Consider the following 27,009-nt stretch of genomic DNA (forward strand, 5'->3'; position numbering starts at 1 on the left):
ACATTTCTCTGTTTGAGTTCTGCCTGACGACTGTCGAACTAGAGACTTCGAGGACCCAGGTGTCACCATAGGTCGGTCGGGATTTCCAGGGAACAAAGTACCGGAAGCAGAGGGATCAGGTGCCGAGTCGCTTTCTGGGAAAATTTGCAGTGAATTGGTTGGGAACTAGATGCATTAAGTGAATGTGATGAGATGCGTGTGATTACTATTATGGGATGGGAGAAGTGTGCTGCGCATGTCAAACAAGGGTGCTGATTGATGGAACCTGAACTCGCTCGGTGTTTGCTACACTTGGCGCTTCAGCCGAATGCTTCCACTGTTGCTCCTGGTGAAGGCTGACGGTCGGGCGGTGCCAGATCTTTATCGGAAAGCTTGACAGAGGGAGTTGGAAGCCGGACAAGCCATTACACGAAGCCGAGCTCCATATCTGAACCTCTCTCATCGCAAATCGATCTACACCTAATTTGACCTGAATCTCCTCATCATGGGTTTCGGATGACTTGCGTGGAGTCAAGTATTGAAGTGGCGGCGCCAAGCCGCGGGTTATCAGGTTGAGCGGCTTTGGGAGGAGGATGTTTCAGGACGAGGCTCAGAGGCTGCTGTTTATTCATAATCTACAAAATCATCGGTGTGCCTGAACCATGATTCCCTGTAGAGTATCACTTTGAAGACCCCATCCTCCACCACAACGAATGATACTCTGACGACTGAATCGCTATGTATGGACAAATCCAAGCACACGGGCTTTTAGTAGAACTGATGGCAGGAAAAAACATCAACGTCAGTTGATGCAACGGGCGCCGCACGCGTCGGGCACATGCCATCGCCTCGTCGTGGAGCAAGCCATCGATGAACGCTTGTGGATGCAGCGCTCACAGAAAGCAAGGTAGGCCGTGCACGTCGGCTCGCTTTGTGGAGTCGTTTTGTGGATCTCTCTTTTGTCTCCTCTTCACCAGATAATTGAACCGTGTCGCTTGCCGCGCCCAGAGCGAGTTGTACCACGACATCGAGAGTCGAACAAATGTCAAAATACAGCCTGTTGCGGGATGCCTACTACATGCATCACCAAATGGACATGCGAAAATTCACCAACGCTTTCACCGGGATCGTGCCTCACGCTCGGAGCGTCTGAGGCCACTGAATGTTCAGTGTTCAAAATTGGGTCTCAAAGACAGCTCACCGCTCACGGTTTGCCTTCACTCGTATCAACCGGTCGTTCCTAATGGTCATACGCCACGCGAATCAAGAACAACCTGAGCCGAGAGGTCTTTTCCGTCCAGTCACCAAGGCAAGAATATAATGCAAGCTCACCAGAAACATGGAGTGAATGGAGAAGAGTCGTTTGGTTTCGAAAAAGTATTGAGTGGTAACCTGCATCGGTTTCTGCGCTCTCGGAACTATGGTGGAGACCTCTTACGCTCATCAATCTTGAGCTTTGGTTGATACCTCATTAAAGCTCGCCTTATGAACCGTATCAGGACCTTAGATTCGTGGCCCACCAGCAGCATACCTGAGTATCAACCTACGCCCACAGCTTCGCTATTTTCAAACTTCCTGGGCGTTATCATCATTTCATGCGTCTTGCACTATGGTCAGATGATGGTGTTTCGAACGCATCTCGAGTCCAGACGCATGAACGCCAAGATGGCACCTAGTGACGTCTGTTCGTTCAATTTCAACCATGCCGGTTCCCTGTACTGCTCATGCATGCGAATGGCCCGCTCATCGCCCTCAGTACGCGCTGGCGTGGTGCCACTGGGGCCAATAGAGTGTGGAATTGAGCGTGCATATGAACTGCTTGATTACAACTGAATCTGTATGCATTAGTTGAACCGAAGTTGGCTTGCTACAGACTTCGCAGTTCACCGCTCATATTTCACATTTCACCTCTCAAAGCTGAAGGGTTCAAGCTTCGCTCTTGAAACTGTTGCACGCGTTTGCCCATGGTGACAGCAAAGATTTGCAGGATTGGACTGGACAGCGTTGCAGAGACTGATCCTCCGTTATTCACGTCAGTCGATGTCTGGGGTTTCGACCTTATGATCTATGTAAACAGCTATGGACTCACCCGCACAGGTCTTTTATCCCGCACATCACAGGCGAGCTTGGCTATGTATCGTCCACCATGAGCTCGTGACTTGTGACCTGGTGCGAGTAGCACATCGGTTATCACAAGTTTGGGAAGACGGGAGAACAAGAGTAATGAACAGCATGACTGCTCGAGCCTGATCTGTTCGTTCACTACCCACAGTGGAGAGTGTGGAGTGAGGATGGCGACTGGGGAGGCTGGCAGCCGTGAGGTGGGCATGTCAGACCGAGTCAGACTCTGCCACTTGCCAATATCTGCTAACTGCCATCTGTACTATACCAAGGCCGAGCCGGGTGTGCGAATGGCGCCCAACGCTAGCAAAGGTGAGTAAGCACATACCTTTGTTGTCCATGCGCCCGTCCCCCGGGTCGCTGGTATCCCAGGTCGAAGCCAGATCGATTCAAGGTATAGCTAGGGCAAGCCAGTAGAGCGGTCTGCTCGAGTGCCTAAGCCTTGGATCCTTGGAGTGTGGACCGAAGTGTTGGAGCACTGAACAGGCCGGGACTCGGCCGGATGACACAAATCACAGGAAGTCAGGAACTGCCCTTACATCTTGTCTGTCCGTCTGTTTATTTGTTAGTTTCAGGTCAAAACGTCGTCCCTCGTCGATGCTCCTCGAGTCCTGCACACCTTTGACGGGAAAGGCCTGGACAGGTGGTCCGACAAGTCTCGACTGCTCAACACTTTTCCCTCCTGATCGGGCCTTTTTGAGAGGCAGCACACTGGTCAGCTGCAACGAGACTAGGATGCATTCTTGGCTTCTGTGATCGCTGGGCGAATGATGCACATACGTATTTACTCGTACATGCATAAATGTACCTACATGCAAGTACACACAAGTTTCTCACACTTCCCTTCTCTTGCGAACCATGTGAAAGAGTCGAGGCGACATGAACTTGCGGGCCAAGACGACTTAAGTTGCATCAATGCAGCACATGCCACCGTGATTGCGGCGTCTAGCAAGCCACAAGGCACTCTCTATTTGAAACTCTCTACCGTCCTCGCGGCAGAGTATGAAACGGAATGCGACGAAAGGGCGTACCTTGGCACACTACATACACGAGTTGACATTGTGTTCAATCCATTTGACCGGTTTACTTATCAAGGCATCACCAACGCATCAATCAACATGTCGATCCACGAGAATCTGCGTTTGGTGGCAGAACTAGCAATGCCGTAAAATTGCGACCATTTACTTTGTTTCAGTGCATTATACAAATTCAAGGTATCGGGAGCAGCGATGTTACATGGCAGCTCCATTGCGTACACATGGCAGACGCACGCAATACAGCGAGGTGATCCGCTGCTGGCAAAGAGTGACTCCGGGTGATCACAAAAGAGAAGAATAAGTGAACGACAAATTGGAAGACAAGGTCTCGGCATGCTTAATTATAATCTGCGACTATTCGTCGAGCCGGAACGGACGCTCTCTGCCTCGTCAGCTTCCAGTAAAGAGTGGAGTGGTTGACCGGGCTGCAACGAGGCCGGCCCATTATCAGTGATTGCGTGAAACACAGGAGCGAAGGTAGTGCTCCTTTGGCAGGAAGAACATACCTGGTAAGGTTCTCGGAAAGACATTGGGAGGGCAATGTCGTCCTCCTCCCGCTGTTCGGCAGCGTCTGTGGAATTGTCACCTGCGTCTGTCGCTTGGTCGCTGTGCGGTTGCCATCTGTGCGGCTCAAGCGCAGCAGCTGCAGCAGCTTCGAGTGGGTGCATTTTGCGCTTGGACTCAGCGGACTGGTCGGCGGACTGGTTCTCGTCGGTAAGCGCAGGCGCATTTGTCTGCTTTCCTTCCGCGCCCTTCTGTGCCTTTTCGTCAGCGGCCCTAGAAACGGAGCCAGAGGTGGAACCAGAGCCTTTGGCGGGCGGGCCGCCGAATTGCCCTGCGATCTTGGCGACACGCCCGTGAATGCGGTTGTTGATGTCGAAAGGGTTATCGATGGCAGCTCTTGTAGGCTGCTCGGTTTTCACAGAAATGGCTGCCGCCTTCGGAGGCAAATCGACTGGGTTCAAGCGGGCCCGCAAACCAGCAGCCGGGCTGAGCGGGTCATTGGAGATCGACCCTCCAGTGGCATGAGGCTGAAGCGGAGTCAGACGCACCTTCTCAGGAAAAGAAGAGACAGGTATATCCATTGCGCTTTCCGGCACGACCGGGTCGGGCGAGTCGGATGTCAGCTTGTTGAATGGCGCAACTGCCGGAGGCTCCGTCGGTTTGTTGGCAGTTTCGACCTCGTCTTCGCGCAGATAAGCCACTTGCGGAGATTCAGAGAGGTCCGACATGGGCCGCTCACATCTGGCAACAGAAGATAGGGCAGAATTGAATCCAAGAAACAAGTCTGAAGTAGGTTTTCCACCGACATTGTCGACAGGTAGTTCGGCACCACTTGGCGATCGCGATCGACTCTTCTTTAGAGAAAGGTCCACAGAATCAGCCAATTCCTGACACGAAAAGTCCGCAGTGGAGCCCATGGGCTTGCTCGAATCACGCGGAGGCGGGATGATCGCGCCTTGTGTAGCAATACGCCCTTGGGACTTGAGCATGACATCGACCCAGACGTCATCCCTGCTCTGCTTTTGCGCGTGGCGTTTACAACTACCCTCTTCTTTTCGTGGCGATTCAACCTCGTAAAGGCTTCGGGTCTCAAAGTCGACAGTGGAGGATGACTGATCGTGACCATTCTGCTGGCTGTTCCCATTCGTCCTGCTGAAGCTTGCTCCAAGCGGCGACTTTGGCGGAACGGCGGGTGGAAGATTCTGCGGCACGGACTTGCGGCCGCGCATCCGTTGGCTCCTGCTGCGGAGTACAGATATCAAGCCTCCCCGTTCCTTCGTGGGGAGTTCCACATCTAGCTTAATGTGGTGAACTGCGGGGTGCGACGTTGTTGCAGCAGGTGCTGACGCTGGAAGCGGCTTCTCCGTAGCGTTCACGTTGACTTGATAACTTTCCTGCAATGGGGAAAGCGGTGACTGCGAGAATGTTGCCCAAGTGGAACGGTCCGACTCTAGCGTCCTTTGCACGGGGTCGTTGAACTTGAGTTGCTTGGTCTGCCCGCCAGAGCCTGGCTGGAAGACGTCGTCTGGATCATAGAACGGCAGATTCTTCTCCTGCTTACCCTTTCCCAGTTTCTTGAAAACGTTAAGTTTGCGAAGCATCGGCTTGCTGCGCCCCTTCTTCCTGCCTAGAGCTTCCAGGTCGGCGCGGTACGCCGGAGGCACGATCTCAGAGATGACGAACCAGGCCGCATCCGTGCGCGGATCCTTCTGCACGAAATCCCCGAATTCGGAGCGGATGGGTGAGACGATGCTCGTGGGCAGCTGCGCTCCGGCATTGTTGCTCTGCGAGCTGACGCTCCAAGGCGTAGGGCGGGACTTGTACTGCACGACGACAAAGTTCGCAGTGCGGTGTGACAGCTCGTCGCGATTCGACCAACCGCAGCCGAGCATGTAGTCCGCCCAAACCTCGGCGAACGTCTCGTCGATCTTCGAATACGCATTGTCTGCACCTGCTGCCTGGCCCTGAGCTTGCGTGTTACCATCAATAGTGCAAGTCAAGGAAGGACTGGAGATGACTTTGGCGCGCGTGTCGTAAGAGAAATCCGGTACTTTGCGTGCCGACTTTCGCATCCGCTCGAGAATCTCTGCATGTCCATTCGGCCATCTCTCCAGCTCCTCCTTCAGCTGGTCATCGAATGACAACACCGAGTCGAGACCCGCATCGTCACCGTCGACGCCAAAGCCCGAACTCGCAAAGTCAGACCAGATCTTGGTGCCTCTCCGCTCGGAGCGATTCTTTCGCTCTGTCTCCTTCAAGTCGAACGCCAGTTTGGAAGAGTCCGTCTCGAGGAAACCGATGTTGGCAAAGTCACCCCATGCTTTCGACACCAGTGAGCTGTGCGAGTTCAGCGCGTCGTTGGGATCTGGAGAGCGTAGACCAAACTCGGAGAGCGGACCGACTGGTGGTACTCCGCTGGATTTGAGCCCTTGCAGGCCGCCACGGTAGTTGATGAGTTTCCTGAACCTGTCTGAAAACTGAGGGTACAAACCGTGCTGCGGGTCGTCCCCTCTGCATGCCTCCCATTCCTCACAGCGCACCTGGAGCTCCATTTGGCAAGCCACTTGGAGCAACTCAGGACTGTACGAGCGCACGTTGGCCTCGATGATGGTAACAGGCACGGACCGGGCGGTTGAACCGAGCTTGGCAACCTGGCTCGAGAGCATGGCTGGGTATCCAGTGATGTGATCCACAAGGCGCGTGGGAAGTGCCTCCTTCGTGGCCTGCTCACGAATGTAAGCGAGCAAGAGGTGTTCCGTCGCGTTCGCGTCTCGTACGTATGCGTCGTATGTTCTTTGGAAAGTCTCGTCTTCCGGCAAGCCGAAGAGGAGGGGTCCGAAGAGTCGAGCCAAGCGCGAAGGCGTCATGCCGTTCTTGAGCGAGTAAGAAGTCGTTGAGGAGAGCAGGGAGAATAGTGCAAGTAGCAAATCGGCATCGTCCGGCTCGAGCCGTCGCAGGAATCGAGAGAAAGCTATCGCCGGGTATCGATTGCCTGCATTTGGAAGCTAGGGTAAGTAAATATGCACACTCGCCGATGACGCTGGACTCACGTCGCTCCTCATCCCTCCACTGCATGTAAATATCTAAATCCAAGAAGCCTCGTTGCTGAACATAGGCGGTCTCCTCTTGCACATCTCCCTTGCGGTTCGGCTCGCTTACAGGAATCGGCACTGCCAGCACCTTTCCAAGCCGCGACATGGCCCATTTGATGATAGCAGCCAAGTCATTTGGGTTTGCAAAGCGAATGTCCTGCGCGAATGCGGCGGGGAGGGGAGCGTCCGGAGCGGGAGGCGTTGGGATCGGTGACGAGGCCTGAGTGCGGCTGTACGTTGGATATGGGAATGTGTTTGACGCGGATGTGGAGTGCAGAAGGCTGAGATAACAGCGAATGAGAGATGCTGTTTCTTGCGGAGACAGATCGAGGGCCATGGAAGAGAAGATGAGCGGCGTATCCAGACCTAGGGAAGGCGCCCAAAGGCAAGTAACAAGTCAGCCGACACTGATGTTTTGCATACACAAGTACCACTGCAACATACCTCTCTGTCGAATCTGTTCTCCGCACGCAAAAACGAGCTGTGCGACCCTGGTCGAGTCTAGCTCTACTTCCAGGCCCACATAGGTATATCCGTAACTGGGGTTGGCCTGGGTCCCAGTCGACACGGCGGTCGAGGTCGTTGAAAATTCGCTCTCTGCAATACTCCTCGCAGAGCTTCGCGGAAGGGTGAACGATGGCTGTGTCCGCAAGGGCCCTCCTCCGCTTCCCGCAGAATTACCGCTTCCAGGGCCGCCGCCGAGTGGCGTCAGAAGCCGCCTGGTGAGCGTGCGCGCTGTCGTTACCGTGTCGACTGTCCGGACGGACTGTTGACTGGACCGCGGATCTGGATAGCTGTGGCCGTTTTGTGACAAGGTATCCAGCTTGAGCATGCCCAGGCTGTCCTTCGCGGCAGCGTTGCCGTTGGCGAGGTAGGGTGAGTTGTGTTCACGCACGCGTGCGCGGCTGTTCATTGTGCTGCCTGGCCCCAGGATCTCGAGAGGCTCGAGACCCGCGCCTAACCTTGCTGACGTCGCCATTCGCGTCATCATGGCCGGTGGCAGAGTTCGCGCTGCGGCGGAAGAGCTGGAGGCGTTCATGAGCTGTCGCGAAGTTGATAGGCTCAAGTTTGCACCCTTGGGAAAAGGCGCTGGTGGTGGCGGGGAGGCGAGCGACATGTCGGCGGAGCGAGCACCTCCTTCGCGTCGCTCTCGTTGGTCCAGACACGGAGAAGGTCTATGTTCTCAGGTGATATGCCAGCCTTGTATGGGTTAATATGCTTGTGGGTATCGCTCCTCACCAGAAGCGAATGCATACTGACGAACGATGTGCAAAGAGTCCCCCAGAGAACGCTTTGACTGTGGCTTGGAGGGGAGGCGGTCTCCGAGGTACGGCCGTGGTACTGTGGACTGTGGTAGCGCGAGGCGGTGATGCCCCCTGCGGCTCCACTTCACTCAGACTGATGATGAGACTTTTGGCGGTGAATTTATGGATTGAGGACGGTTCTAGAGCTGTCTCACAAACCCTCGACTACGCTGTCAGATGCATCTACGATCGAGGCCACCTCACATAGCATTTTGCTTTCACAAATGGCATCGTCGGCGCTTTACAAACAAACGGACAGAGACGATGGATTCTCCATAAGATGGGCATCCAGCTTGCACGTAGGCTGAAGATGGAAGTGCACTGTGCATGAGCTCCATCATACGTGCATACGTAAGTGGGAAGAATGATCAACCGCCCCAGGCCCTACATCGTAGAGGAAGACCCAAGCAGAAGACACAGAAGGCGCTGAAGGAGATCGTTGTGCCGCGCGAGTGCCGCAGCAAGTGTAAACAGAGGCAAGTTGGGTTGCGAGAGCCGCGGGTCGCACTGGCAGACACTCAATACTCAACCAATACGCGGGTTGCTGAGCCGCACCAACTGCCGATGACCCGAAGAAATGAAAGGCTTGATTGAGTGCGAAAGGGTTCAAAGAAGAATTCCTACTTTCCACAGTGGCTTTGGGCGCCAAATGCGCGCAGGCTTTCATCAAGACTCTCATGGATGGCTTCATCGGAGTGCAGGAGGTGCTTTGGTCCTTGCTGAGCATATTAGACTTGGGCTTCTCAAGTCCCTCGCTTAATCGCTCTCTGCGTTCCATTGCCTCCTCAGCCCTCAGTTTATCCTCACATGATTGTCAAGAAAGAAGTTCAAATTGCAGAGAGATGCCATTCGGCCTCGCGCCTTTGGGCAATGCTGGCCACCGGTAATCTGTGCAGGTAACCCGCCATCACCCTTGTGACCATTTGCTCAAAAGTTGGGTCGGTGTCGAGCACTTCAATGTTATCGCACCACGAGTGTGCGTGGCCGTTGGCAGGCAGGAGGATAAAATGATGCCCTCATGAAAGGATGAACTTGCGTGACAATAGCCGGAGATGGCCGCCACTATGTACATGCCAACTATGTTATATGGTTTCCTAAACTGCTCCCTTCGTGGCTGAGACTGAGGGCACAAGGTGCGAGATCAAATGTTGTGTACTATCGTATGCACATAGAGGAACTCGATACATTGAATCGTACAATTGTGTAGCGAAACATGCTCTCGATACAGCATCATCGTACATCGACAGGACGATGAACTGCAAAGGTGCGAGAGGGTGACTTTCTCGCTTGAGATGCTCTACGTATCAAGCAAGACCTTACGCCCAGCATCCAGATCCTTTCGAGTCCGCCGTTTGGAAGTCTGCAAATTCGTTATTCACATACATGCGAACATTTCATCACATACATTAAAAGTGTGTCGATATACTATGTGAGGCGATGGCAGCATGCACACGCTCCAAACAGGGATAAAATACCGTCCTTTCAAAAGGTCTATAAAAGCAGCAGAAATGCCGAGCATGTGCGTCGGCCAGAGTGCACACTGCACAATCTACTTGGTCTTGAGAAGTGCCTCCTTGGCTTCCTTGTCCGTCATGCCGTTGGCCATGAGCTTCTTCTGCTCCTTCTGCCTCGCGCGGTAGCGCTTGTAGCTCAGGTCCGTTCCCATCAAGTGGTCCCACCACCTGAAGCTGGTCGAGTAGCAGCCGACAAATGCTTGGTGGTGGTAGTCGTGGTGGTCAGCTCCGCTCCCTGTTGGGGCGAGAAAGCAGGGCAGAATAGAGATTTGGTCAGTAGGTGTGGAAAAACCTCGACATGTTGGGAGACTTACAGAATGGAATCCAGTTGTGCATGGAAATGGGAAAGTCGTAGCCCGAGTGCGCATCGATAGCTTGGAAAAGACGCAAGACGATCCAGATGTAGACAGTCAAGATGTGCAGGTCGCGATTGAGGGCACAGAGCAAGAAAGGTCCTCCGATCGTGCCAGTGCCCAGGATGAACACTTCGAGCGGATGCGCGTACTCGGCCGCAAGTCCGAAAGGAGCAGCGAACTCGTGGTGCTTCTTATGAATGTACTTATAGAGTGGGCCCCAGTGCAAGGCGCGGTGTGCCCAGTAGTGGAACGTGTCCTCGAAGATAAAGAAAAGACTGATTTGCCATGCGATCTTAAGGATCGATGGGAATGGCACAGAGTGCGTCGACATGCCCAAGTACTCGCAAATCGGGTGGAACGACCAGATCTGCGGCAGCTCGACGGTGAAGTGGGAGAGCAGTACGTATTTGGTGCAATCCCATTGCTGCTTTGCTGTAGGGATCTTGTCATCTTGCAGCTTGTACTTGCGCATAGAGGGCATAGCGTCGATGATGATGAACGGGATCGCACGCCCAAAATAGACGATCTGAAGGAAGCAGTGCACATTTCCAACTCAGCACGCAGTGTGGCGAGCATCTTGTCACAGGACCTGCTGACTCACCTCATGCAGCACAAAGCTCATGATGCCAGTGGCGATGACTGGGTTTCCCCAGTACACGTACCACTTGAGCCACCATTGCTCAAAAATGTTCAGTGTTGTCGCGTCGACGCCAGTGTACAGGTCAGCGCCGTAGACGGGGGTCGTCGGGTTGATGAGCGCCTCGACCGTCTGGTTGAGCGTGGTAGCGATGTAGTCCATCTTGCCCTTCGTACGTTGGTAATCAGTTGGTGGTGGCAATGGCCAGTGAACGTAGCTGTTTTGTGTCGTGCACGCACACAAAACACGGCCGTCACTGGGTGCAGCTCTGCGGTCTATATATGGACAGCAGATAAGACCTCAGGCCATGAGGAAGCAAAGATGGTTTAAGCAGTGGCCGAAAGAAGAGAGAGTGAAACAAGAATGAGCTGACCTGGGCCGCACCCAACATGGAAGAAACGTTGGAGTGCTAGACCAGCAGGCGGCTGCGCCTATGTCTTCACTGTGTGGCTCTCGCGAAACTGCTCTCTGGCGTTCAGTCTGAGCAAGTTTCATGTCAAGCCCTCGAGTCGCGGAAGAGAGCCTGAGCAGCACTGTATCAGCCTTCCGTTCGACCGTCGGCGTCTCATATTTTGTTCCTGATGCGTTCCGCTCCAATTTGGGCTTATGGGTGGGCTATAACAACAGTGGTCACGGACGAGTTATGGCGTTCGCTCTCGGCCGAGAGCTATATTCCCAGGCTCTTCGGACTTCGTAGCTTCTCAGTTCATGTTGAGTATTTTGAATAGTAATCCTGTACCATGCATGCGCTTGGTATGCTTGAGGCTCGAAAGTCGAAGGGATGTTCTCCCCACGATGAGGCGTCCTCTCGACTTTGAGATCTTCGATGGGTGTCGTCTCCTATTGACCAGTCTCCAAATCAGATATGTTCGCCCCTTCTGGTCAACATGTGCTCCTCTCAAACTCTGCACACGACCCAGAGAGAACTCACGTCTGCCTCCGCACGCTCCACCCACCAAGGCGCACGAGTCCAAAACGTAAAATCCAACTGGGGAGCTTTAGCTGTTTCTGTCGCTTTGTGGCTTGATAGTGTATATTGCAAAGCTGCTTATATGCTACATGACCAATCTCATGCCATCGGTATGCTCGCGCTCAGCCATCAAGGCGGCTTTCTCAATCGCATTCCGTAGTGTTCACAATTTAAAGACTCCGACGGCTTGCTGAATGCCATTGTAGACCACCGTGTTGTTCGCTGGGACGTACTGCCGTGTCACCAGCTTGATCACCTCTTGCGCAACGATGCCGCCCATGAGCGCAGAAGTCGAAGGTAGCGAGCTGTGACCTGCCCGAGCCCTGTCGATTGCAGAAGCACGTGTGGCACTTAATTTAGCCACAGACTGCAATAGAAGAAGAGACTGTGAACGAGAACTTACATTTCCTCAGCAGCATTGTCGATAAGCTCCATAATGTCCTCGTTCGCGATGTCTGCGCCGTATTTAGGCGCGAGGGTCCGCGCAATGGCCTTGAGCTCGTCGCTGTCCGCTTCGATGTCCTCTTCCTCATCATCCCCGTCCGCATTCGCATCCGCAGAAGAAGTCACGGCGCGACTGAAGGCGGCACTCGCGCCTGGGAAGCGACTATGTTGGTTGTAGAAGATAGAGGCGGCCAGGAAGGCGATGTGATGAGGCAGCGTCGGCGGCTGGATGTCTGGATTGTATGCAGAGACTGCGAAAAGGACAAAGTACGGTGGTGAACAAGTTAGAAATGAAAAAGGCAGGTAGACCATAGAAGTCGACGCACAAGAATCAATGGCATTCGGGCTGTCGTGTTGTTCTTTGAGTTTCTTGCCACAGATCACTACAAGGAATGCGGCATGCTTGACAAACGTACGGACTTCATGGTCCGAAATAGGCGCGGTGATGCCCGCTTTTTTGAGGGCAACATCCAAGTGCTGCCGAAACGCTGCCAAGTCGGCCTCAGCTTTTTCGTAGTAAAGCTTTTGGATCTGAATGTACGTCGCGGAGAGCGCCTTCATGTCCGGTATTGAGCCTGGCTGTGGCAAGTAGCCACCCCCTCCAGGCGGTGAAGCCGTTGGTTTGGCATGGACAAAGGAGCGCAAGGCACGGGCGAGAAGCCAGAAATTCGTCGAATTTCGATTGATCTTCTCGCAGGCTGCGTCTTTAAAGAGTTGTTGAATTTCTGTAGGAACTCCAGCTTCTCCAGCGGCATTCTTCTCCTTCAGCTGCCTAATGGGTCGCCAAACGTGCGAATTGAGAGCCGCAACGGCCTCTTCCACGTTCTCTGAATCCACCTCGCCTGGGTGCTTACACGCCCACACCTTGTCGGTAAACGATTTGCGATCTACTGCCGGGTCCGGAAGAGCTCCGCCGTGCTGTCGACGCGGAGCGGAGAGAACTGTTAGCAGGTATTGCGAAAACGGTCGGGTAAAGTGACGCACCTGTTCCTTCCACTCATGCAGTGTTCGCATGAGGAGAACGATAAATGGGATGTGAGAGCGCTCCATGCTGTCTTCTGGTTGCACGTGAACCGACAGAGCGTATTTTTCCAGCTCCGGCCAGGGCGCAGTGAGACGTAATGATACGAGCGATTCGGGGTGTGTTTCGATGACTGGCCGCGAGAATATGATCAGAATAAACGCTGGGCTTCCGTTGGCCTATTCACAGACTCACTTCCAGCTTCCTTGATCTGGAATGCGGCCTCGCCTACCAGCCCTGAAGTCCTAACACTCAGCAAAGGGAGTGACGCCGCAGTGGAAGAGGACGATGACGCCCCAGCTGGGTTCCAACAGAGCTCAGAAAGCGCGTAAAGAACATCATCGGGCTGATTGGAGGCGATGATCAGGCTGAACGCGGTGAAGAATGACGGATCATGGGGCAGTAGTTCCCTTACATCCTGCCAGAATGGCCGTATAATCAGGCTATGAGCCCAGCTCTTCTCAACGAGATCTCGCTCATGGACCATGGACACGTACCTCATGCCGTGCAAAACCCTTCACATTCGGGTTGAGCTCAGTCAGCAGCCGTACAGCATCATCGGCTCTCCAGCTGGCACCGTTCTTGGCTTCTGGATCCAGGAAGAAGTTTGCGCCTCTGTCAATGTCGAGCGTTTTGCGCGGGTCCAATATGGTGAAAGAACCGATACCGGGAAGAACAAGATTCTTTAGTGTAGATGTTCCAGTTGGCGTGCAGCCGATCAAAAGAACAGAAGCAGACTCTAGCGATGCTTGTCCGGAAGACGCCCAGAGACGGAGCTGGCGATCGTAGCGCTGGGTATGCGCGTCGGGCCTATTTCCGGAGGGGATCGAACGGAGTTCAGACATGCGAATGAGCCACTCCTTTAGGTATGGACGGCTGATGATGCATTTATGTTGCCTGGCAGCTCGAACAAGCTAACTCACCTTTCTGTGGACGCCATCTCGAGAATACGCTCAGGCTCTGCAACGGGATGTTAAGCAAGTTTGACTCGGGGAAGCGCAGCCGAACCGGCGACAAGAGCTTCAGCTGGTATAAGCAGTCGCAGAGACGGTGAGCGGCCCCTCCACGAACCAGTGCTTCAAAGGTGGGTGGACAACCGGCACCCCCAATCAGTCTACCTTCGTATGATCGTCGTGTTCATCACAGTCCCCTGTCGAGCTTGGGCGCTCCGTCTAGACAAGAGTGAGGATAGAGTGCCGCGTAAGGCACAGATCACGGCCAACGGGATGCGCGGTGCACCAGGATGCGCCCAGCGCTTACAGTCTATCCTCGGAACACGGAACTGAGAATTCTTGATACGCTGCTCACTTTTTGCTCTCCCTCCGGTCGGTCCACCTTTCGTAGATCCCTCTCTTCCTTAATTGAAACATTGCATTCCTCGCAGTAGGTTGCAAGCTCTCTTAGCACAAGGCATGTGGAAGCTAAAGGAGACGGAACATGGCTGTGGCTGGAAAACGAAAGCGCAGTGAGGGCTCTGTCCCGGCGCAGAATAGCTCATCTTCCTCGACCACTTCAAAAGGAAAGGAGCGTGCTTTACTTTCGCAAGATGAAGATGGCGGTGCAGATGCCGAGCATGGGCAGACCTGCGTGCGAGCGCCGCCACTCAATGCAGCAGCGCTGGACACTATGCTCAACACTACGTCCCTCGATGGACTGCGCTCCGCACTCTCCAGTCTGCGCTCGCAGACACGTCTCAAGTCCGAGGAACAGCCTGGCGGAGGAGGCGCGATCCCTTCACCGTCGGATCCCAGGATCAAGCTTGTCACATCCTATCTTGAGCGGAAGGGAGTTGACAGCATCAAGCAGATTCTTAAAGTGTGGGATCTAGCAATTGAAGTGAGAAGGCCTGTTCCCTAACTCCCTCCGCTCATGCACTGACTTATTTTACTCTGGCGCCCATTTGCAGAAGGATGTGCCATCTCTCGTTGCCCTCCCCATTTTCGCTCTATCAAACATCCTCCGCCTCCTTTCTGCTCATTATCCCACACATGCCTTAGGAGACGCCGTGATCACTCAACTTCTCCCCCAAAGCCCCACGAGTGAAGACAAATACAAGAGCAGCTCATCCCATCTTGATCAGCTCATCAGCTACCTTGTCGACAGTCGCGATGCGCAGCGGTATCACGGCCAAAATCACGGTGGAAACAGCCACAGAGCTAAAGGAAATGCGGCCAAGAACGAGATGCTCACCCTCGCGGCACTCACATTGCTCGGAAGCATGGCCGACTTCAGCAGCGGCAAATACGCAAATGCCATCTTCCAGGCTATGCCCTGGGGCAGCAAGGGGCTCACGAGACTTTCGACCGCAAGAAGACGGACGAACCAGAAAAGGGCACTAAAGCACGTGAAAACTGATATCAGTGGCAGCAAGCTCGCTGGCTCTCTCGCCGGGTACGATGAGCGCACCATCACCCCGAGTCGTCCAGACATCCGCTCTTTATATGTTCTGCTCCTGCTTTCTTTACTACGAGCATCACCCTCGCTCCGAAGCAGCAGTAGTGGGAATATTGTTTGCAAAGGCAATCTCCTATCCCTATCACCCAGCCCATTCTCGGCCATTTTCCGAGGGCTTCCTCAAGACCCCTCGTGGATCGTGTCGCAAGTTCTACAGTGCCTCCATGCGCATGTCCTTTCCGACGATAAGCTTCCACGCAAGGCCAAGCTCAGTCTGATGAGCAATATGTCCGTCTTGGAGCCGCTGTTGAGCATGTACGCGCGGGTTGGGGACAAAGTCGATGCTAGGACCGGTCTGCCGCTCACTCATGACCATGAAAATGAGGATGAAGAAGATCATGACGTCGGCATTACGGTTGCACAGATGGTTCACCACTTCTTGCTAGCCGTTTGCACACATCCTGGCTTCGGTATCACCTTCGGTGATCAAGGATGGTATCCCAGAGGAGGCGCAGCAGCAGCAAACGATCGCACGGGCGACACTTTCAGCGAAGGACAGCAGGCCCGAAATGACGAAGAGAATACATCTGCCGGAGTCTCCAAGGCGAAAGGGCTGCATAACCCCATCCTCTACTCTTTCTTGCGCTCCATTCCACCCACACGCACATCACTCCACTCTGAGCTTGTCCTACGCATCTGCCAAGCATGTCCTGAGCTTATTGGTGCGTGGCTCCCGAACAATTCAGCCCCGAGCAATGCCATCAACCAAGCAGATCAGAAGGGAGCCTCGACTAGCTGGCTGGCTTCTTCTGCGCTCGTCACTCGGATACTCTCGTTGCCATTGCCTTTCGGTGGTGAAGGCCGAAGCGGCTCAGCATCTTTAGCGGTCAAAGCGGTCCCTCCACCTCTTCCTAGTGTCTTGTCCAATCTGTTGCCGTCACCGCCAATATCGCGCTCCATCTTCATGCGAGCACTGAGTAGCAAGGATCGCCTGATGCAGCACGCGGCTCTACTGTTACTCGCTTCCGCACTTGATCGACTGCGCCGGTTCGGAGCGGTGTGCGAAGCCGCATTTGATGAGTTCGAAGAGGCGCAGGCTGTCGCCCCGCGATCGCTGTTGCTGGACAGTGTGGAACAAGAGGAGCACGGTGGCCTTGCATTCCAATCTATACAAGGGCGATGGACCGCTATCTGGGAGGCGACACGTGCAGAATCCGTCAAGCTACTACCAGATCCGAGTGCGCTTATGGCCTACCTGACTCAGTTGACCGTCACTGCGGATGCAATGACCGGGAATGAGGCAGATGGAGATGCACCCTCTATTTCACAAGGAAACACTCTTCTCCTTGAGGCGACTTTGAGATGCATTTGGCTACACTATGAAGCCCTTCACCGTTCCCACCCCATCAACTCCGCTGCCGGCGGCCTCGAAAGCCAAAACACTATGGACGTTAGCAAGCTGCTCGCCTTTGTCACCTCTCGTCCTGACGAGGGCACGTCTGATGCTGCAAATGTTTTGCAACCCGTTTGCCAGCTTCACACTCTTCGAAGCGTCACAATTGTCTGCAAGAAAGACGCAGCACAGCGTTCCAGCGGTTCCAATTTTGACATTTTTTCGCGTGGCAGTGGGCAGCACACCTCAGCCGAAGGTGGTGGAGCGCCACGCTCCAACTTTGAACGCATCGTGACGCTTTGGTTCAGGACGGATGATAACAACATTCGCTCGGCTTGCGAGGAGCTGCTCGATGCTGCTGTCGCAAGAGGCCCGCTCTTTGAGCTAAAGCCGGACGAATGGCAGTTTTGGTTGTGGGCTCTCCAACCGGACAATGTGCGCAGCTCAATCGATGAGCCAGGCCTGCGGGCTATTCTGGCTTTTATTGACGAGTGCGCTACACGATGCGGCAAGCTTATTCACCGCTATGTCGAGATATCGCGCTCTCTCAGACTCAAGGAGGACATCAATCGAGATCACGATCTTCCCGTCAGTCCATTGTTCGTGGCCGTCTTGGAGCAATTCAACATCCGAATGCAAAAACGACTTCTCTCGGCAGAGGTTCTGCCGCAACTTGCTGCATATATTGAGCGGTTGGTCGTCGCTCTCATTGGTGCCATGGTGGACCGCGACATCCTGCTCCGCATCTCAGGGCAATGTGCTGACGCCGCTGTCAAGGGCGAAGCTGAGGTTGGCATTTGTTGGTTATTCCAATCGACTTTGCCAAACACCATCACATTATTCGGGTCATTCAAGGCTGATTTAGTTGAAAACAAGCACATAACGTCGGCTGTTGCGACACGTACTGATATCGATGGTAAGTACAGCGATTTCAAAGCACCATCGAGTGATGATCGATCCTTCAGAACCGCTATTCTTGAGATGAGCTTTGCTCCCACAATGAAGTAAGGCGTTTCACGCCTTCAACCTCCTGACCTTTCTCACATTATCCGCAACTGTGAGCTTGTGACTGATGTTTCTCTTGCCACATTTACAGATGCCGCTTCTGCATCTGAGCTGCAAGCAGCCTTGCAAAGGGGTAGTCGCCCGCTCCAAGCTTGGCAGCTTGAAGCCCTGGCCAGAAGGGCCGCGGCTTTGAATACGCCTTACATCGCTTTCGAGCTCACTCCCGGTCAGGAATCACCGCCACAGTACTTTGCCTCCTTGCCATCGCTTGCGTTGCTGCATGGCTATGTGCCGGCTGGGTCAGTTGACGGGACCACTGCACATTTCATTGCAGCGAGCCTAAATAGTATGGATGGCTCTGTCGATGCTACGATAGCGTCGAGCCTCCTGAGTACTTTGCTCTGCGGAGAGCAATTCCATCTCGTCAAGAAATGCGTAAGCCACTTCGCCGGCCTGCCACACCTCTGGTGCGGACTTGCCGCGACCATGGTACAAAACTTGCATCCTTCACGAAAAGGAAGCTGGGCTTGCGCAACGGCCTTACTGGACGCACTTCTCAATTGCACAGACCTGATACTCGCCAAGGAAAGCAATGCCTACTTGCGCTTCAAAGCCTGCGCGACGCTGTTGCCATGCGCCGATGAATGCCAACTGGTCACAGTCACGGAATTAGCGTTGGCTAACCTCAAAGTCATACCCACACCAGGTGTCCTCGATGAGCTCCACGACGCGCTGTCATGCATCGTTTCTCTGTCGTGTCCTGCCGCATGCAGCAAGATCGTAAGCAATGCAGATTTACTTCTCTCGATCGAACCTCACAAGGCGCTGCCCATCTTGGCAAATGCAGCACGAAAGCCAAACGTCGATTTCATCCATCTCCCGTTGCCAAAGGCTTCCGAGCTGGGCGGCATATGGAAGTCGGACGCCGGAGATGCTCTCCTTTCTCACATTGTTTCAAAGGACACGGCTTCCGCCATTGCCATCAATACAGCATTTGCAAACGTAAAAGACCACACTGTGCTTCAAAACTACGCCGAGACAGTGCATGCTCTTGTCAGCCGACCCGGAGATCTCAATCTGCTCGAAAAGATCGGCCGGGTTTGCATCAAAAGCGTCTTTGTACCTCGCCTATGGGATACAGAGCATCAGAAACAGATCCTCGCAGAGCGGAGCTTGAAGATCTGGCTCGTCAAGCAGGCTATCACCCCATCTGAGTTGGCCGCCCAGATCACCTGCCAAGCACCACAGAACAGCCGTGATGTCTTCAAGGCCGGTGTGATCCGCATGGTCCTCCATCTGCTTGTGCTCTCTCCGGAAACAGTTGCGGTCACCAATCTGGTCACCTCGGTGATTGATCACAGCCTGCTATGGCTCGTACGGCGCTTTGCGGAGGACGCAAGCGACAGCGAGGCAACTCTGTCGGCGATCAGAGAATTCCCAGCATTACTGAGAGCCGCATCGATCGCCAAGCTTCAAGTCAAGCCACACCTTGCCGAGCCAGTGATCGAGGCTGGCATTCGTCACCGTCTGTCATCAACGCCTCAGATGGATATCGTTGATCTCCTTTGCGCAACATCGGCGATACCTGGGTCAACTGCCACGCGTCTTGCCACGCTGCTCATGTCGCAAAAAGACTTTGCTGCTGCAGCTCGCTCGCACCCCGCAGTTTCCTCTGTGCTGTGCTCGCTCGTCAGTTGCGGAGCTGCTGCCAACGGACTTGCCGAGCATCTGTTTTCCATCTATGATGGTACACTCAGCATATCTGATCGTCTCGTCTTCGATGCTCTGCAGACTCTCGCAAACGCAAGTGGGGCCGAGGTATGGTCTGAGTGGACCCAAGGGAATGCAAAGGTGCCGTTGTTCGTCAAGCTACTCTCCCTGGACCGCACCTGGATGTTTTCGACCTGCGCAACATTCCCTCGTAGCCGTCGCTTCGGTAGTGTTTCCGTCGGTCACGCTGCACTAGATCCTATTGCTGCCAAATCGACATACGACCCGCTTATGGTGCTATCCCTGTTTTCGGCGGTCCTCTGCACGCGCAAGCTTACTGGACTCGACCTGCTCTCACTGCTCCGGAACAATGTGCTCGGCGTTGTGATATGCAGCTTGTCTTCTCGCAGCTCCCACATCAGAGGGTTCGCGTTGACGATCCTTGGTCGCACGCATGCCATGCTCAAGACAGCAGCCTTTTCCGAGCAAGAGGAAATCGTCCTCGTATTTGATCTCCTGCGCGATCAGCTTCACTACGACCCTGCTGCACGTGAAGCGGTGCCTGCACTTCCCTTTTCGACGACGCTCTTCTTTGCACATGCTTTCCGCACCATCGCCGCACCGGCCAACTTTGCCTTCCCCTCGATCATGCGCTTCTTTTTGCAGCGTCCCGCCTACGATACGATGGATTTGCCGCTACTCTACAATTACCTCTCCTCTGCCTCGGACGAACATAGGCAGGAACGGGTCTGGATTCTGCGCTTCCTGTGCGATATCCTGCGCTCAGGAGGGCACGTTGAATGGCAACTTTGTCGCCGCCGGCATGTCCCTGAACTGCTCATGAGCATGTATCCAACGCTGCTCGGCGAAGCCGGCTCGCGGCATGCGCGCGAGCTCATCGAGGAGTGCATGGGCATCATCTGCTCTCAGTCTCGGCCTGCGCAAGATATGCTCAGGCGACATGGCATGCTCACTTGGATTCGTCTGCAGCAATCCGCGGAGGAGCGACCTAGAGAGCTGTGGATGCACCTGGCGGCGTTGCTACTGCGATGCGATGCGTCGCACGGCCAAACGTTCGCTGCTCATGCCGTCGCGCTTCTTCAAATCTTCCTGGATGGCTTTCAGCGCGGAGGCAAGGTTGAGCAGGGGCAAGAGTTTACATGCGCCTTGGTCACGCTGCTTCGGCGTCTTTGCAAGCATGATATTTTGGGTGCTGCGCTTGGCGTACCAGCCAGCATCGTGCTTGATGTGCTACAGGCGCTGGCAAAAAGCAAGTCAATGAATCGAATAGTCGCAGCAGACGTCCTGGAAGCGACGCGGCTTGCGTCAACATTATGGTTTCAGTCACGAGAAAGCTTCGTGCAATTCGGAGCGAAGTTCGCAGAGGTGCACGCTTTATGAAGAGTAGCCCGCGGGGAGGCATTTGCCGGCACATTTGGGCAAGCATGCCATGTACGCACCTCCATAAATACATGCATTGGTGCGGGACGGATGCCACTCATTTGCGAGAAACAGAATTGCTCCGAGCCCTGCGCGAAGACACCCAAGCCCTGCAAATCGACGTAACTTTACAGCTTGCTTGAAGTGCTTCTAGCAGGCAAAGCCCTTGCCTTATCGCGCAGCTGCCTTCTTAGGATCTTTCCTGACGCAGTCTTGGGAATCTGGTCAATGCTGTGTAATTCAAAACACGAGCTCGGTCGCGTCAGTTCCCTTTTCGTCGCGTCACAATACCCCTACAGGAACAAGTGGCATAGAACTCACAATTGCACATCGCATAGATGCTTGTACTTGATCTTATGATCCTTGACAAACTTCATAATGCTCTGCCTGATCTTCTCCTCAGCTGCCTTGCCCTCCTTCTGTACCCGGCCTTTGGCATTGATGCTGAGTGTGATGAATGCCAGGGGCAGCTCACCAGCGCTCTCGTCGGGCACGCCGATGACGCCAGAATCATTAACGTCCGCGTGGTCGAGCAGGAATCCTTCGAGCTCGGCAGGCGCAACCTGGAATCCGCGCACCTTGATGAGCTCCTTCAAGCGGTCGACGATGAACATGTCGCCGTGCTTGTTAAAAACGACCTCATCGCCCGTCTTCATGAAGCCGTCCGGGAGGAACATCTCCTCGGTTGCTTTACGATTGTTGAGGTAACCCAGGGTGATGCTCGGCGCGCGCACCCACAGCTCACCCTGCTCGTCAACACCACACTCCTTGCCTTCGGGTGTGACGACTTTCGCTTCGACGTCGGATACGAGCCGCCCCGCCGATCCGAGGACCGCGGGATGGCCCGGCGGACCCTGAGTGAGCAGGGTGGATGTCTCGGACATGCCATAGCCTTGGCTCCAGTCGACTCCGGGAATGATGTGCATGAGCTGCTTGGACAGATCGTCGCTGAGCGGCGCGGCGCCGATCATGATGTAGTTGGCTAGCCGTTGCATGTCCGCATGGTATTTTGGCACGCTTGGGTCCTTGCAGAGTAGCACGACCTGCAAGCAAGAGCCCCAATGGTGAGGGGAAGAGTTGTCAGCATGTTGAATGGGGATCTAGACGCATGCAGCTGCTCACTTGCGGTGGTACTAAGAACCAAATGGAGATGTTGTGCTTGACGATGCTGTTGAGCATTGTGTCGATCCCCTTGAAGCGTGGGATGACGACGTTGGTAACGCCAGCGTAGAACATGAAATGGATGCCCATTACCAAGCCATAAATATGGAAAGCGGGGAGAATGCCGAGCGAGCGATCGGTGCCAGCCCGGAAGCGTCCCTTTTGCGTCCGTACTTCATTTGTGCACTCGTTGTAGGCAAAGGCTTGAAGGACGTTGGAAACGGGGGCGTAGTGTTGAATGGCAACTCCCTTGGGCAGGCCGGTGGTACCAGATGAGAAGGAGATGAAGGCAAGCTTCCTCTGACCTTCGCCAGAGTTGAGACGGAAGCGGGTCTCCTTCAAGAACGCCTCTCCCCGTGCTTTGCGTAGATTTGTACCATGCTCGACCAGACCCTCAACCGTCTTGATGCCCTGTGAGTTGGCCATCGGTGCCTTGTCTCCATTCTTGGCACGCGCCTTGCGTATGCTCTCCACAGATTCAATGACGATGACCTTGTCTCGGTGGATTCCCGCTTTTGCTGCCGCGGCGAGGCCGGCGTCGAGCTGGTTTTCGTTGACAAAGAGGACTGTGGCCTTGCTCGCTTCGAGCTGGTAGTTCAGCTCACCCGGCTGAAACGCCGGGTTCGCGGCGCTGACGATGCCACCGAGGCGGTGCGTGGCCCAGATGACGACAGGGTAGTCGATATTATTGGCGCTGAAGATGCCAATGACACTGTCCTTGCGCATGCCTAGGTCGTCGTACAGTGCGAGGGAGAGGTTGTCGACGCGCATGCGGATCTGCTCGAAGGTCAGCGAGTGCGATGTCGAGTCGTCAATGAGCATGGGGATTCCTGTGCCGCGCACGTCGGGCCGCTTGGCGGGAAAGTCCTCGAAGATGAGTTCGTAAATGTCCTCGTCATCGCGGAAAGGCCCGCCCGATGGTGCAGGGGATGTGAAGATCATGGCGACTTGGGGGGACTTAAGGGTACAATCGCTTCGTCGACACTGCAAGTGCAACGATAGGTCTCAGTGGGCTTGATCTTGCAAGGTCATTCAGGAGCAGGCTCTCTGGATGGCAGCTGCGAGGATGGACGAAGGAAAGCAGAGGACGAAAATGGAATTCGGAGAGAAAAAGATGATATCTCGATCTACTAAATGGAGATGGCTGGATGGGAGATGTCCGCCGTATCCGAGGGTGAGGGCGAGCGCTTTGTATCTCTTTTCTTATCATAAAGGCCGCCAATAAGCGCGTTCCATTCCGCCCCCGTCCCTCCCCCCCTCCCCAAATCCTTCCGCACCCGCCGCCATAACCGCCCCGCAAAAGCCGCTCTATAAATGAAAGTCGTAGATGTATATTAAAAGAGTTGACAGTTTCGCTCTGTATGGCGGCCACTGCTGGCGGTCTATCTCATCTGGGCAAGGCGCGTCGACGCGGGCCGGTTGAAAATGTTGGATGTCGCCAATGCGGCCGTCGTTGGACGGATATGGTGCACGGACCAGAGAGCGGCGAGGGAGGGTACATCGCAGGTATCTACCCAGACGGAGAACTTCCAAGTCTAACTTGATGCTAGCTGCGTCAAGAAGTTTTAGCACACGTCCGACCGTCGTGTAGAGAGCCTTACGCGAAGTCGTGCTCTTAATGACCACGTTATCTGCATAGGCACAGGCAACGCCACTGATAGTCTGTCAGAGGACTTCCAAATAAGTGGACGCGATCGCTGGAGATTGTGAGGCGCAATGCGATAGCTGGGTAAGCTCCCGGCGGTTGTGGAGACGGCTTTGGATGGTGAATAATTGAGCAGCCGAAGTATGTGGCGTTCTCCTCTCGCCTCGCTCTTTCGCATGGATCTCAGCATTCTACCCCATGTACAACCCGCACACGTAGCTAGTCTCTTCAGTCTTGAATCAATGCATCCCATACTCTCTGGCGTTCGCTGGGTGCATCGTCCTCTGTGAGAGTTGGTTCCTGTTGGGCTATAACGGACGCAACAGCAATCTCACCCGAGTCCCAATGATCCTCACCCGCCAGAAAATCTCCGACGTAAGTTACGGTCTGGCGACCGTATACTGGTTCATCCATTATCTACAGCATCAGGTGGAGTGCCGGGTCATAAATGTCGCAGAACTCAGAAGGTCTCTCTCATCTGCATACCTTTCCTTGATATCCTTTGTACATGCGATGGAGCATGACAGGGGACGGGACCACTAACATGCAAGAAGAGCTGCAGGACCAAGGTGACACACTCTTAGTCTCCGTCGCTGCTCGGAGCCTCTTGGCGCTCGCACGACAACTCGCTGTTCCATGTCTCTTTGCTGGCGACACCTGGCGTTTCGAGCAGCAAACCCTTCTCGCCGGCGAGCATTGGCAACAACGGACATTGCCTTCCTTGCTTTCGAAGGTCAACGCTGAGCTTCGAGCCCTCGAAGATCATTGGCGAGACGCTCGGTTCCAGCAGCAGCAGCAGCAACAGCAGGTAGCGCAAGACGCAAGCAGCATCACAGATGCACTGCGCCTCATCATCAAGGCCTCTGCCAAGTACGTGCCTCCACAACGAATTGCACTACCATCGCATGGGATAAACCCAAACGGAAAAGGAAATGCCAGCGTGAATGATGATACTGGGGACAATGAAGAAGGCGTAAAGGATAGCCATGATTGGCTAGCTCCGGATCTGCTGGACAGTTTCATTGGCAACCGACAAAACCGAACCCTGGCACAAGGTGAGGGCTATATCGAGTGACTAGCACGCAACAGAATGCGAGGTTGACGGCTACCCTCTACAGTGATATGCGATCGCGCAAGTATCCTTTTGTCGTCTTTACCTGTTCCCACGAACACATCCGAGTCCAGCGGCAGCGCTGCTTATGCACGCAGCCTCCTTTCGACTTATATCAAGCACCTCTACTCTGCATCTCCATCTTCCTCCTCCGTTGACCGTGATACAGGACGCGCAAAAGCTCCCCGCGAGCATCTAAGTCACTCTGGTGCAGCAAACTGGGATGTTCTGGGGACTGCAGGCGGTTGGGACAATGTTGCCTGGAAAGGCGGGATGTTGTCCAGTGCCGCAGAACTCGTGCTCACCGCTGACATCGAAGTGACTGACGGAGACGGGAGTGCTGATGAAAAGGCTTTTACGCTCCTGCGTCATCGGCACGACGGAATTGGTGCACCGAATGTCTTCGCATGGGCCGTGCGTACTGTCGCTGCACCGCTTCCCACACCCGCACTAGACCCGCACCAGCAGGGCTGCGAGAAGGAGAGAGAGTTCTGGGAAGCCGCGTGGCCACTCATCATCCCTCCGCTTCTCACGATGCTGGACGACTCGTCGCTGCATTCCCGCATCATGGCGACCAGGATTTTTTACTATGGCTTACTTGAGCTGCCACTCCGAAAGCTGCAATTGGTAGAACCTGCGAGTGTTGGATCATCAGCATCAGAGGTACCCATAGCGCCTCCCATCCTGCTCCTCATCCGCACAGGCCTACATCCGCTCGTCGCTTCCTCCCTCTCCGCAAGCCTGACGTACTTCTCCGACCCGCTGTCCTACCTTGCGCTGCCAGACACCCTGTACGCAGCGCGCGCCTTGGCGCTTCTTGTCACGCAGCCGGAAGCGGTGCAGCTGAAAGTCCAAAGCGGGCGCGCTGGCTTTGCGGCTCGGACCGGCAAGGAGGCAAGTAAAGATAGCAGAGTCCAGCGCTTTGAGGAGATTTGCAAGCTCCTCAGTGAAGGCGTGCTCAGACCGTGGACATACATTTCGCTTCCGCGGAAACAAGCAGGCACGCACACGTCGAGCGCAACTAGAGCGGTCGCAGAGGAAGAAGGGAGCCCCCACGAGCAGCAGGGGTTCGACGCAAAACCTGTGTCTTCTTCCAATCTGTTGATGTTGGCGCTCTTGCGCTCTGCCACGCAGCTCTTCATGGATGCAGGACCGGCAGGCTGTGCGCGGTACCTCGACGTCAGCATTGAATTTCTGTGTGCTCTTCTGCTTGAGCGGGAGCCCGTCGCTCGTCACAAAAATGATAGGGAACACAGTGGAAAGAGGCAGAGCGACGCAGAAAGTAGCACGTCGGTTGCAGAGGTGCTCCTAGCATACGAGACGGTCCGTGTCATACTTGCTATCGTCGAGACATGCACTGCGCACCTCTTCCCTGCGCCGGATGACACGGCAAGCCGCCCTGCTCTGGAGGAAGAGAGAGAGGATAAGGAAATCGGACAAGACACAGAGCCAATTGCGCCAATACCGTTGCTACCGCCCAACCTCGAGGATCGAGCAAGCGATGTTGTATTTGCAGCCTCCATGGCCTGGGTCAAGTTTGGGCTATTTGACGAGCAGCAAGACGAAAAGAAGGAAGAACTTGCTTCCAGCTGCCTCATGAACGCAGAGATACGGCACTCCGCAGCGCTCGTCATCCTCACACACGCTCTCAAACGACTTGTCAACCAACTCTTACGTGCGATGCCTACTTTAGAGACCAAGGTACGTTGGTAGCTTGACATCTAGGCTTTCTGTTACTGACGCGCTCGGAATCCGATGCGATTACAGTTCGCCAAGGGTATTGTAACGCTTGACGATCGGATGGCTGGCTTATTTGCACACCAATGAGAGGGAGGAGCCCGACAGAAGTAGAATTTTTTGCAAGTCCACGACCACCAAGAATCAATCTATTCTCTGTAGCATACCTGTCGATGGCAGCAGTCAGGTTGAGTATAAGGGCAGTATTTAAGTTGAGGAAAATGCGCAACCTCTGAAATGGGGGAAGCAGATCCGCCCTGAAATCGGTCCAAGTTGGATAAATTGCACTACAAACTCCCTGGATGTTTTGCCTTGCGCCTTACCTAATGCCCTGAAATTTCAAACGTGAACATTCACCGAAAGTGATCGACATGGATTGATTGCTTATGTCGAGTTTCGATAGAACAATAGCGACCTGCATTTGTTTTTCTCTA

The 27,009-nt window shown here is 54.4% G+C and overlaps 6 protein-coding genes across 6 annotated transcripts; 2 read left to right on the forward strand and 4 right to left on the reverse strand.

Moving 5' to 3' along the window:
- Window positions 1-3,271: 3,271 nt before the first annotated feature.
- K437DRAFT_258204 (uncharacterized protein) lies at window positions 3,272-8,171 on the reverse strand. The gene is made up of 4 exons (XM_013386322.1): window positions 7,178-8,171; window positions 6,692-7,099; window positions 3,644-6,633; window positions 3,272-3,562 (listed from the first exon to the last, which is right to left on the reverse strand). Exons 1-4 carry the CDS (start codon window positions 7,848-7,850, stop codon window positions 3,479-3,481), a joined length of 4,155 nt encoding a protein of 1,384 aa, XP_013241776.1. The 5' UTR covers window positions 7,851-8,171; the 3' UTR covers window positions 3,272-3,478.
- Window positions 8,172-9,387: 1,216 nt separating this feature from the next.
- On the reverse strand, window positions 9,388-10,875 carry K437DRAFT_295565 (putative ERG25-C-4 methyl sterol oxidase). Its single transcript, XM_013386323.1, has 3 exons — window positions 10,509-10,875; window positions 9,866-10,433; window positions 9,388-9,786 (listed from the first exon to the last, which is right to left on the reverse strand). The coding sequence occupies exons 1-3, from the start codon at window positions 10,704-10,706 to the stop codon at window positions 9,587-9,589; spliced, it is 966 nt and encodes a 321-aa protein (XP_013241777.1). The 5' UTR covers window positions 10,707-10,875; the 3' UTR covers window positions 9,388-9,586.
- Window positions 10,876-11,561: 686 nt separating this feature from the next.
- Window positions 11,562-14,142, reverse strand: K437DRAFT_258206 (uncharacterized protein). Its single transcript, XM_013386324.1, has 7 exons — window positions 13,903-14,142; window positions 13,477-13,789; window positions 13,175-13,397; window positions 12,943-13,112; window positions 12,285-12,876; window positions 11,918-12,209; window positions 11,562-11,837 (listed from the first exon to the last, which is right to left on the reverse strand). Exons 1-7 carry the CDS (start codon window positions 13,917-13,919, stop codon window positions 11,678-11,680), a joined length of 1,767 nt encoding a protein of 588 aa, XP_013241778.1. The 5' UTR covers window positions 13,920-14,142; the 3' UTR covers window positions 11,562-11,677.
- Window positions 14,143-14,416: 274 nt separating this feature from the next.
- On the forward strand, window positions 14,417-20,882 carry K437DRAFT_269643 (uncharacterized protein; the record flags this gene model as incomplete). Its single annotated transcript, XM_013386325.1, has 5 exons — window positions 14,417-14,815; window positions 14,886-17,565; window positions 17,863-18,070; window positions 18,148-18,206; window positions 18,340-20,882. 5 exons carry the CDS (start codon window positions 14,417-14,419, stop codon window positions 20,880-20,882), a joined length of 5,889 nt encoding a protein of 1,962 aa, XP_013241779.1.
- On the reverse strand, window positions 20,594-23,225 carry K437DRAFT_249476 (acetyl-CoA synthetase-like protein). Its single transcript, XM_013386326.1, has 3 exons — window positions 22,044-23,225; window positions 21,243-21,964; window positions 20,594-21,152 (listed from the first exon to the last, which is right to left on the reverse strand). Exons 1-3 carry the CDS (start codon window positions 23,022-23,024, stop codon window positions 21,050-21,052), a joined length of 1,806 nt encoding a protein of 601 aa, XP_013241780.1. The 5' UTR covers window positions 23,025-23,225; the 3' UTR covers window positions 20,594-21,049.
- Window positions 23,226-24,221: 996 nt separating this feature from the next.
- Window positions 24,222-26,832, forward strand: K437DRAFT_295568 (uncharacterized protein). Its single transcript, XM_013386327.1, has 3 exons — window positions 24,222-24,782; window positions 24,846-26,539; window positions 26,606-26,832. Exons 1-3 carry the CDS (start codon window positions 24,236-24,238, stop codon window positions 26,663-26,665), a joined length of 2,301 nt encoding a protein of 766 aa, XP_013241781.1. The 5' UTR covers window positions 24,222-24,235; the 3' UTR covers window positions 26,666-26,832.
- Window positions 26,833-27,009: the final 177 nt, after the last annotated feature.

Source organism: Tilletiaria anomala, assembly GCF_000711695.1.
Source record: "Tilletiaria anomala UBC 951 chromosome Unknown K437scaffold_78, whole genome shotgun sequence".
NCBI lineage: Eukaryota > Fungi > Basidiomycota > Exobasidiomycetes > Georgefischeriales > Tilletiariaceae > Tilletiaria > Tilletiaria anomala.